We start from the raw sequence: 12,525 nt of genomic DNA, 5'->3' as shown, positions 1-12,525 counted from the left end.
AGGCTGGCTCAGCCCTGGGCAGCAGCTGCAGAAGCCACACAGGTGTCCATCTGGGAAGCCCAAGAGAAAATGACTGGTCAAGTCGTCTTATTTCAAAGGGCCCTGAGCTAGACTGGCCCTCGGTGGGGTCTGCAGTGCATCTCAAACCTGGGGGTGGCGGTCCCCACAATGGGAAGGCCAGATGATGGCCCTATGGTGTACCCTCCACTCCTGGAGACCCTGGTGCCCACCCTCCTTGCTACTCTCTCAGAACCAGACCCAACTGCCATATCCTGTCCCTAAAGGACACTTGTATCACTCAACGACTTTTGGCTAAAGACAATAAGACATAAAAAATATAAAGTTAAAGATACTCTTAGGTAAAATTTGAGGTAAATTTAAAACAAAGTTTTCCTGATATGGCCTGACAGACCACCCTCAGTATAGAGCCACCTCAGGGAAGGATCATGCTGGTCAAGGAAGACGACTAAAAATATGTGAATCCAAATGGTAAGGTTATAAGTGCTAAAAGATACTTAAATCAAAAAGGCAGAAACGCCAGGGCTAGGAGTTGGAGGGAGCTTCTTAGAAGATGCTGAAGAAAGCAAGAGTGCTTTGAGAGAAGCAGTGTGAGAGGGTCACACAGAGACGAGGGAGTTCTAGGGACAAGAATGCAGCCTGGCCTAGGACACCAACAGACGCAGCCGGGTCAGGTGGACAAGGACCTCTGGAGGAGGCTCACCACACGGAGGGAGGGCTTTTACAAAAACAGTGGGAACAGTGGTATAGAGAGAGTAAAACAGAGACTTGGCCTAACTAGAAAGTAGAACTGCTGGTAGTATGGGGAAAGGGAAAGTCCAAATAAAATCTGCAAGATAGGGTGTCCCAGACAAGGAGGACAGAAGGGGCTCAGCAGCTAAAAATACTCAGGGACACAAACAACCAAAAGAGATGGAAACACAAAACATATGAAACTGAATATGAAGTTTAGGAACACAAAAACCATTAAAATTAATACGATGACCTGTAACTAATTATCCAACTTGAATTATGTAAGTTATTATATCCAAATATGAGGTCAGTAGAATGTAGAACACCCAGGTTAAGAAAAGCCTTCTATAAAGCATTCTAGAAACCCAAGACTCAAGAAAACCAGAGGCAACAAGAATTATATTTTTTTAAAAAATGAAAGTTAGCAAACACCTATAAAACATTTTTAAAAATTAAATTATTTTGTCCACCCAAAATAAAAAATCCCGTAACTGATTACGACACAAAATCATAAAACAATTTTAAAAACTCGAGAAGCACATTTTTAAAAAGTGCTCATTTAGCATGTGTCTAGAGTCAGGACCACCACAGCGTCATGGCCCCTCTGCTGAGGGCGTGCCCCATCAGCTATGCTGCGCACCTACCAGCTCACTGATCCTCATGACTGCGCAGAGTGGCCTCAAGGCTCCCAGGGCACAGGAGGCAGGTTTGCACCACCAACCAAAGGGGCTGCAAGCACAGGTCAGGCCTGGGGCCTGAAGCCCAGGCTCTGCTGGCTCCACTCTCTGAGTACCAGGCTGCTTGAGGCCTTCTGTTTCTCATATATAACACACTGCCACACCAAAACAACTAATGGAGCACAACAGCCCAGTGCAAGACAGGTTGTGGGGGACAAGACAGGTTGGGGTGGGTGGGTGTCCTCTTCAGAAGGCAAATAGGCAACCCGCTCACTTTTCATTATTGTGAATACAATAATGGATCTTCATAATTATAACACTGCGTCCAAAAACATACTGAAAGGATGTTCAATTTATTTTGTTTATTAAGTACGTGATCCCTTTTAAAAATACTTCCATCAGAAGAACTTCAAGTAAGCAAGGCTTTCCTCATTGTATAGAAGGTATGCAGGAGCATACCTCAGCTATTCCAGGTAAGTAAAATATTTCCCTAAGTTTCTACAACCAATAGAACAGAATGACTTACCTAAAAGCAAAGTAAGGTAAACACAGTCTCAGGCCTCCCCAGCCCCTTCTGTCTCACACTCTGCCAGGCTCCCTGCTCTGCAGGGCCTGGGCCTGGGCCTGGGTGGGGATAGAGGCTGTGCTCCATCCCAGCCTCTCTGGGCCTCCCAGACTGCAGTGTGGGACCTCAACAGCCAGGTCCCTGGAGGAATACATAACTCTTATTTCTTTTTTTCATTATAGAGATAACTGCATCTTAGAAGCTACCTCCCCACTCACCCCTGACCCCATCCTAGAATTTTACATGTTACATGAAATGGCTTCCCATTGTCCTGAACACAAATGAAATATTCTTTACTTCGAAATCTAATAAATTTGATGCCCACCTAACTAGAAGCTGTTAATGTTTTGTTTGTTTGTTTATTTGAGACAGAGTCTTACTCTGTCACCAGGCTGGAGTGCAGTGGCGTCATCGTAGCCCACTGTGTAACCTCAAACTCTTGGGCTCAAGCAACCCTCCTGCCTCAGCCTCCCCAATAGCTGGGACTACAGGCCTGCAACACCACACCTGGCTAATTTTTCTATTTTTAGTAGAGATGGGGTCTCGCTCTTGCTCAGGCTGCTCTCGAACTCCTGAGCTCAAACAATCCTCCCTCCTCAGCCTCCCAGAGTGCTAGGATTATAGGCGTGAGACACCGCGCCCAACTAGCAGCTCTTACGTTGACACTGAAGTATGAAAAAGCTTAAAACTTGACTAGCACCTTACTTCCTATTTCCTTTTCACAATTTTAGGTTCTCAATATATCTAACATTGCATTCATAACCTAGTAATAGGCATGACCTATTGATTAATGAGGCAGCACAAAACAGAATTTGGTTCCCTTCCTAGCTTTCTTGTTTGCAGATACCATCCAATGATATGATTGTCTCAGCTTCTCCTCTGTGCTTCCTAGCCCCAAAGCAGCAATGCTATTCTTTCAGCACAACCAGAGCTGTGGACAGTGAGGGATGACTTCATGGTTTCTAACTGATACACTTGGCTGGATGACAGTTGAGAGAGTTAAAAATTCACAGCGAATGGATGTGATGCATGTAGTAAAGTGGGTAAAGACACAAGTTTAAAAGATGAGTCTAAGGATGCTATTTATATACAAATCAAATAAATAAAAAATAAAATTTCATTGTGTTGCCAACATATTAAGGATTTTGAATCACATAAATTACAGACTACTGTTTGCAACCAGCCTGAGCAAGAGCAAGACCCCAGCTACTGAGGAGGCTGAGGCAGGAGGATTGCTTAAGCCATGGAACTTGAGGTTACAGTGAGCTCTGATGATGTCACTGTACTCTAGCCCTGGCAACAGAGTGAGAGCCTGTCTCAAAAACTAAATAAATAAATAAATAAATAAATAATTGCGGACTACTAATGACTTCCTATCCGTGGTATTTTGTGATTTTCATCAGATGGTAAAAAGATGAAACTTTCTCATGTTTTTTATTAGTTCCTTTTTAAACACAGTATAATGGATAAACAGCTGTTAACGATATATGATTTTGCATCCTCAATTTCAAGCCTCCTTAGCCCATTCCTTTTATCATATTATATTTGTAATATTTTGCCTAAGTCAAATTTATTATTGTTCACAGAGGGCTGGTATTATATAAATTATCTAATCAATTCAAAGTATCTCTTAACATGCAATACCATAATCTTAAGCCTGTCAACATTTCAATCCAATAAAAAAATGAAGAATATTTGAGAAAATAAAACTCTAAGAATATTATGGAGATATTCAACAACTCTCCAAATTTTCAAAAGATGTAATTAGTTTTATAACTGGAAAAAAGACTAAAATGGCAGACAAAATATATGCAGTTCTGCACATGAATAATGCTCAAGAAAAAATAATCACAGGCAATTTCCCCCCATCTAAATTAAGATGACTGAAATGGTGCTGCCTACAGAAAATGTGTATAAAGGGTCAAAACATAAAAGTGTCCAACAAATACAATTTCTGAACTCATCTCAAAGCCAGGTGTGCTTGCATTTCAGAATGTGACTTTAAAATCCTACACCTTGGGAAAAATAATTTTGGAATGCTTCTCCATTTTATGCCATATAATACTCAGCTAATTTCAAAATACATACGGTAATAATACATAAAACTTGACTGATCCCAATTTTTTAAAAAATAACACTATACATGACATTTGGAAGATAACTGGAAAAATATGAATATAGCCCTTTTATTAAATGACACTGGGGAATTTTTATTAATTTAGCTGATGCAGTAAGAGTAAGATAGTTAAGACAATGTCCTTATTTTTAGGTGGTGGTGAAGTGAGCTGAAGTTCTCATGGGTAAAGTGTTATATCCGCACCTTATTTCCCAATAGTTTGTGTCAAAAACAAAACAAAACACAGAGATAGACATACACTTGATGGCAAACCGTTGACAACTGTTGAACCAAGATGGTGGACATATGGATAAACATTTTCTATTCTTTCAACATTTTATATACTCAAAATTTTTCTTGTCGAAAAGTTAGGGAAAACATGCATGTAATGTTATTGATCCATCAATAGATTAAGCCGGTTTTCCAGTAATTCTTTCAACAGCTCCTCACTTCTAACCCTCTAACATATGCAGCAAGGCTAGTTCAACATAGACATATGCATATGGCCTGACACCCTGAGAGTTTCTCAATCCTGCTCTTCGAAACAAAATAATAAATAAATCTTCTAAGAAACAAGCCTTCATTTGTGTCTAACTTATAAAAGCATAACACTTAACAGATCTAACAAACACAGGCACAGTGCTCTGAAGAACAGCTGATTACAGACTGCACTCCCCAAACTGCATTTCAGTCGAGACATCACCAGGAGCTTAGGGTCCAGGTTACAGATCACGTCACTTCATTCGTGAAAACACACACGGGAGGGACTCCATGGCCAAACAAGTAATTTCTAACAGGAGAAAAACTAACTTTTGAATACAAGTTTAAAACAGCCCGTACCAAGAACTGTTAGAGAGAAAATGATGACATTTTACAGCACACCAGTAAGAGATAAAAAAGAAAAGGGATTTTAAACAGCAAGGAACAAAATGAAAGAAGCAGGAAAGGAATTCTGCTTGAATTCTGTTCAATTATCACCAAAGTTAAGTGTAAATTAAAATGTAGGAAGAAAAACTCCAAAATGAAACTAGCCACCAATTAAAACAGTTTATGGAGTGAGGGCAATTATGACACAATTCAGAATTTCACAGGAAAGTGTGTCTTCAGAAATCATTCAATTTAACCTTTGTCCTTTACTGTAAGGAAGCTAGTTCCAGAGCAGGAAGCAGATACAAAGGCTAACTCTCTGTCTTCCTAGTTCCCCAGGTCACAAAAGGCACTTATACCTGACAAATGATAATTACAATCTCAGGAGTCACTAACAAGTTCAAGCTGAAGTCTCTGACCGGCTCATACCAATCTCACGCATTACTACTATGTTCACACCAAACACGGAAGCCTTCCCACTGCAGAAAGTCAGAGTTAAGTGCCTCTTCCCTAATGTTCATTACTATCACAACAGCAAGGGAATACAAAGGGAGAAAGCTAAGAAAACACATCAAGTGCTATTAATCTAGTACAAATGGACCATTTCTATAAGAATTTGGATCTTCCCCATTATCCAAAAGGCATTAGAGCCTAAATTAGACAATTTTATAATTATAGAAAATCAGTAAGTTAAGAAATTAATCAACTATGCTAAAAGATGTTGATCTAGGTGACAGTGACTGTATTTCCTATTACAAATATTTAAGAAAATTAATACATAAAAATTTCAGCTCAAAGATTTTCTATCTAGATAAACGGCATGAAGAATTCCTCAAGAGGAATTTTCAAGGACATTTATAAATTTACCTACATACAGGGAAGGAATGATGGCTGGTTGTTTTTTAAGGCAGTGCAGATCCTGAAATTAGGTGAAAACCGGATAATGCTAACTTCGTAGCATGTTTCCTTCTATAATAAAAATCTAATTTATATTATTAAAGTAAGCAAAATCAATAGCTGATTATTACAAATGGCGGAAATGAAGTGAAATTGGTACCTTTAGTGAGGCTAGTGGATGTTCTGGACCAAGTAAACTCCAATGAAAGGAAGCCAGATCTTCATCAGGTAGAATGTGATTTCCTAAAAAATAAACATGAGTAACACAAAAGCAATCATCATAAGTGACACAGGGAAACTTATAAAATCACTGATTCTTGTCATCTATAGTAGATTACCTTTGTTTGTTGATATACTACATAAAACTTCCAAATAGAAATTGAGAATATTTCTTCATTTTTTTTTAACATAAAGCAACAAAACAGGCAGACTCCTTGCAGCTGCCTTAAGAATGGTATGAATTTCCAGCATAGTTCCAATAGCATTCAAACTAAAGACTGCATTCAACCTAAGCAACTTCCCAGCACAGTATTAAAAACAAATACCAGTTTGCAAAAGGTCAGTTTGATGATGTCAGGATGTTAAATACCAACTAGATTCAAGTTTTCAATTGTCCATGAAACGGCTGTGGTTCAAAATTATGTGAACTAGGTACAACAGCCAAATGTAGAATGTGCACGATTATAAAATCTTTCTTAGCAAGATTAAATGACAAGGACTGCTGATTGTAACATGAATCAACACCCTCCTCCCATAATTTTCATTACCACCCACAAACATATGTGACAAAGCACATCCTACAACAATACTCATGAGTGCCATTAAGCTGTTCATCCTATCAACCAGTGATGTGTCATGGTCTACAAATAAAATGTGTTCAATTGAGAAACTACATTTTGGGGGGAATACTCTACTTTTAGGACAGTGCTTGCATGCCTGATATACCTGATCTTCAGTGTGTTAGTTATCTCAATGCGATTTAAAAGCAGTAATTTCCCAAGTAACTGTGATTTTCATAACATGATTTAAATCACCCTCACATTAAGTTAGCAGATTAATGAAGTAGCTCCTAAAAGAAAGCAAAAAAGGTAAAATCACTTGCAACACTGCTATATCATTACACAGGATAAGCTTCCCTAATCTGAAAATCCAAAATCCAAAATGCTGCAAAATCTGAAACTTTCTGAGCACCAACATGATGCCACAAGTGGAAAATTCCACATCTGAGTTCATGTGATGAGTTGCAGTCAAAACGGTTTCATGCACAAAATTATTAAAAGTATTTTATAGGCCGGGCGCGGTGGCTCACGCCTGTAATCCTAGCACTCTGGGAGGCCGAGGTGGGCGGATCGTTTGAGCTCAGGAGTTCGAGACCAGCCTGAGCAAGAGCGAGACCCCACCTCTACTAAAAATAGAAAGAAATTATATGGACAGCTAAAAAAAATATATATAGAAAAAATTAGCCGGGCATGGTGGCACAAGCCTGTAGTCCCAGCTACTCGGGAGGCTGAGACAGGAGGATCACTTGAGCTCAGGAGTTTGAGGTTGCTGTGAGCTAGACTGACGCCACGGCACTCACTCTAGCCTGGGCAACAGAGTGAGACTCTGTCTCAAAAAAAAAAAAAAAAAAAAAAAAAAAGTATTTTATAAAATTACCTTCAGGCTATGTGTATAAGGTATATACTATGAAACATAAATGAATTTCTTACTTAACATTGGGTCTCATGCTCAAGATATCTCATTACATATACGCAAATATTCCAAAATCCAAAACAATTCAAATCCAAAATACTTCTGGTCACAAACATTTCAGATAAGGAATACCAAACCTGTATTCCAAACATATAAACAGTACTGAACTGCCATGATGTCCAGATAAGCAAACCTAAGCATTAACTGTCTAGGTTTACTGTGCTTTGTCTTCCTGTTAATGGATTGCATAGAGTTTTATTGTGAAATATGAAGTGTCTGAGATTTTTCCTGAAGCTTCAATTTTTAATTTAATTTTCTGAGACAGAGTCTCACTCTGTCACCCCGGGTAGAGTGCCGTGGTGTCATGATAGCTCACTACAACCTCAAACTCCTGCCTGGGCTCAAGCAATCCTCCCGCCTCAGCCTCCCCAGTAGCTGGGATTACAGGTGCATACCATGACATCTGGCTGATTTTTTTCTATTTTTGGTAGAGACGGGGTCTCTTGCTCAGGCTGGTCTTGAACTCCTGAGCTCAAGGGATCCTCCCCACCTCGGCCTCCCAGAGTGTTAAGATTACAGGCATGAGCCACTATGCCCAGCTTTGAAGCTTCAATTTAAAAAAATATTAAGCAAACTCCAACATCAGTAATAGTCTCTATGAAAACTTGGGTCAAATACTTAAATGAATATTCCATCCAACTTTCCTAAAACAAAGTAACTTATATAGCTATACTTTCTATTTCAGAAGGGGAAAGAAAAATCAGCTTTCTCATCATGGGGACATGGAAACTTACATAAATCCAAAATAAAAAAGCTCACCCAATTAGGAGCTTAGCTATAACCTCCTTAAACTTTTTAAAGAGTATCCTAAGCCCTAAATTAAATTGACAAATTATTACTATTGATTTTGTTTTATTTCAAAATTTCACAGACTAATTAGCTAGAAAAGTATGAGTTACCATTATCTCCCAAGAAACATATTCAATGTTTCTTTTTTTTTTTTTATTTTTTATTTGAGACAGAGTCTCACTGTGTTGCCCAGGCTAGAGTGAGTGCCATGGCGTCAGTCTAGCTCACAGCAACCTCAAACTCCTGAGCTCAAGGGATCCTCCTGTCTCAGCCTCCCGAGTAGCTGGGACTACAGGCATGCACCACCATGCCCGGCTAATTTTTTCTATATATATTTTTAGCTGTCCATATAATTTCTTTCTATTTTTAGTAGAGATGGGGTCTCGCTCTTGCTCAGGCTGGTCTCGAACTCCTGAGCTCAAACGATCCGCCCACCTCGGCCGCCCAGAGTGCTAGGATTACAGGCGTGAGCCACCGCGCCCGGCCTTCAATGTTTCTTAAATAAGATAAATATTCTTCCACATTTCAAATGAGCTAAAGCATCCATAGTCTAAGAGCATGTGATTTTCACATTCACTGAAAGTCAATTAATATGCCAAGTCCTTCTACACTAACATTTAAGCAAATATGGAACTTTTCAAATAACATGCCACCTACACACTCACTTTTAACATCAGAGGAAAAATCCTTTTATAATATTTGAAAATATATTTAGAAGGTAAGTTTTAATCTTCCAAATTCCAAAAGTCACAAAAGTTCCCTAATGAACTGTATTTGGGATAAGATCGAAATAAATAAAGACAACTTATGAAATGAGAATTTTGTTGAGTGCTTGTTATATAATAAAACTTGAAATGCTATGACAAAATACTACATAAAAAATTATGACTCCCTGACTGTAATTTCTACTTGTATAAAATTATTTTGGAATGTTTATAAAAATCTTTCTGATAACTAAGTTTCTAAAAAGGATCCACAACATAATTCCTCTTACACAAGCCTGGATTGGATCACTAACCTCTGTAAAATACAAACTTTGAATGAGCAAACTGAGAGCACTGGGTATCACACAGCTTCGGAAAAGGGCCTGGTGTGTCCAAAACAGCCCCAAATCCCATCAGAACTGTGGATTCTAATCACACAGGAATGCTTCACTGCAAAACATATTTACTTATATTTGGCCACAATTCTTACAAACTCTCAGCAAATTAGAACTGTATATTAAAATAGCTTGAGATACCCACACTGAAAGCAAAAGAAAGGGTAGCTGACAAAAGAGAAAAGAAAGAAAATAACTATACAATGCAAACATAGGTGACAGAAAAATGCATTACCTCTAGGAAAAAGAAATTATTACGTAAAATTGTAGTTTAAAATAAGATATTGTCCTTTCTGGGTATTCAACATAAGAAATTCCTCCCAGGGAATTTTTAAAGACATTTATACAATTACTCAAAATTCACATGTTCAAACAAGGTAAGTTAGTTTATTTTTGTTGTTTTTCTTTTAAAGTAGAGAGTGCCTTGAAAGTGGGGAGAAAACATAAAAGTGCTAACTCCATAACATATTTTCTTTTACTGTAAACATAGTTTATGCCAAAGGTTTAAATGCCTAATTTTCATAGTGAGCATCTGTTAACATCTGTGACCTAGAAATTTTATTTTTGCAAAACTTAAAGTGAGTTTATTCACAAAATCAGTTTTCCAGTCTGGATAGAACTATACATAAACAAACACTTAAGAACAAAAGCAGCCCATTATCAGCTATACCAAAAAATAATACAAAGTAAGGAAAGCTAAGGAAGAGCCCATTTCTTGGTTTCTTTTAAATTTAAGATATGCATCAAAACTTTCAAGCATTGGTATATTTAAAAGATCAATATACTCATAGTATGGTAACTCCCTTATAAAATAAAATAAAAGTTTTCACACTGTTCCACCTACCTAACAGAGCAGCAAAAATAGGAAAACGATTTGGATTCAGGTCCAGTTGCTTGGCAACTTCATGCATCAGATATTGGCTTGTTGTGAGACTTTTTCCATTCCGGCTCAGTTTTAGGGCATGGGCACTGAAATAGTAGGGGATGTTGCACAGTGCATAATCAGAGTCATATGCAACCAAGCCATGGAAACCGTTCTCTCTGCAGAAACCAATCACTTCTTGATGGTGATCCTCAATGCTCTGTGCAACCTAGCAAATGAGAAGAAAACTTCATCAGATGTAGGGTTATGCTGGAGCAGCATGATCAATAAGCAGACATGTTTGTACAGAAGTCAAAAAATGACATTTATGAAAACCATCCAAGAAAGCCAAACAGTCAAAAAAGTGCCCAAATAAAGTGTGCAGCGCATTGTTCCGATAAATCTCTGTGGGAAATCAGATTTAAATCATTTCCTGTCAGTAACTCATGCCTCATGCTCCCATCTAGACCATAAGTAAATTTTCAATTCTTGTCAAATTCAAAGATCACCTTGCTTGAAAACACACAAAGCTGGCTGACCCCTGTGACATGAAGGTGGTGGGCATAGAAGAGAAAAATGAAGAGGTGGGAAGGAGGGAGACAGAGAGAAGCCAACCATTCTCAGTGAAACAAAAACAATTTCTTCAAAGTAGACCAAATGTGTCAAATAGGTGAACTAATCAGAAGGACTTTCTAAAAACTAAAAGCCAAGTATGCTCCCTCATCTACTTGTCTACTAGTTCCTACACTGCTAAGGCATTCAGCATATAAGGATGCACGCACGCACCCTAAAAACAACTGCCATGTGCTCCTTCTGTGTCCCACACACAATGTCAGAACTACCATTTGGACTAGGTCTAAATCAACTGATGAAAAATATAAGCCAAAGTTTCTTTACTTCTACTGAATTCCCACTATGGCACATCAATACCACCTCAGACTTCTAGGACATAGGAAGAAGGAGGCAGAGCAACACCTCTGAGAAGTGGAAAGTCCTCTGGACTCTCTCTAGTCCTAAAAATATACCAGAAAGACCTGGGGGAAAAAACGGTCTTCTATTATAAATTATTTAAAGTCCAAGACTATCAAATCTCCTGCTGTTTCCCATACTCATTCATCCAACTAAAATTCTGGCCGTTTTTTTTTTTTTTTTTATTTCTACAATGGCTTAAGGTGGTTTGGTGAACAGAACTTTAAACTAAATCAGGTGATTCAGTTAACAACAGAAAATTAACTCGCCACAGAGCCTTAGAGGAGACAAACATATGCCCTTAAACTTAAATTTCTAAAACTACTATCCAGTATGTGGCTATGTTGAATGAAAACTGAAATTAAATTAAATTAAAAATTAAGTTCAAGCATACAGTGGTCACAAGTGACCAACAGCTAACATACTAATTGGACAGCACAAATATAGAACATTCCTACTAGCTCAGAAAATTCTCTTAGACATCACTATAGAGCTAACCTCATTTCTCACTGGCTTTCATAATAAAAGTGGTTACCAAATTTTGTTGGAAAGTTAACTATAGTGAAATCTCACTGAGAGGCAAAGCAAACCTTTTAAAGATGCATATTTAAAGGTAAAATAACTTTCTGAATTCTCTTGGTAAATATTTCAATAAAAAATTTTTATTTTATAGATAAAAAATCCAATTAGTCAAACAATGTTCTATTTCTTAGAATTAGAATAAGAGAATGCTGTTTTATCCCTAAATCTAAAAACACTGTACACCAGCTAAAATAGAATAGCTAAAAAAAATTCTAAAAAAAGGCTGGCTTCATCCTCTCATTTCTACAAATAGTAATCTCTAAGTCCAAGTTCTTTACCTCAAATCATTTTATTACATAGAACTTTATATTTACAGTGATGTTTTAAAGTATTTTTAAATCACTAGAAATTACTGGCTGTTTTCCAGACATCCTTAATAGTAAGTCTGTATACTCTATTAAGAGACCTAAAATGAAAGGTGACAGTGAGTCACCACTCTCTTCTCTCCTAATCCCTCCAGGGAGAGTGCTAGAAAAGGTTCCAGCATGACTACTTGTTCATAAGATTTTTCTGTCTTGTAGAGGAGCCGGGGCCAATTAAAATGGAGACTGAGAGCAGGTCAGAGTCCAGCCCCGCCCACCTACATGATTAGAGTCAGGG

General features: G+C 38.0%; 1 protein-coding gene across 2 annotated transcripts in view; it reads right to left on the bottom strand.

Annotated features, from left to right (window-relative positions):
• FAM120A (family with sequence similarity 120 member A) overlaps nt 1–12,525 on the bottom strand; it is a 115,641-nt gene that overhangs the window by 84,876 nt on the left and 18,240 nt on the right. For both annotated transcript variants that reach the window (XM_069476246.1, XM_069476247.1), the window contains exons 2-3: nt 10,357–10,603; nt 6,033–6,115 (exon numbers count right to left, since the gene is read on the bottom strand). In XM_069476246.1, coding sequence (XP_069332347.1) covers nt 6,033–6,115; nt 10,357–10,603 — 330 coding nt within the window. The remainder of the gene's footprint in view (nt 1–6,032; nt 6,116–10,356; nt 10,604–12,525) is intronic.

Source organism: Eulemur rufifrons, chromosome 7 (genome assembly GCF_041146395.1).
Source record: "Eulemur rufifrons isolate Redbay chromosome 7, OSU_ERuf_1, whole genome shotgun sequence".
NCBI classification, from domain to species: Eukaryota; Metazoa; Chordata; class Mammalia; order Primates; family Lemuridae; genus Eulemur; species Eulemur rufifrons.
Note: the sequence above shows the minus strand (reverse complement) of the source record. Positions and strands in the feature narration are given on the sequence as shown.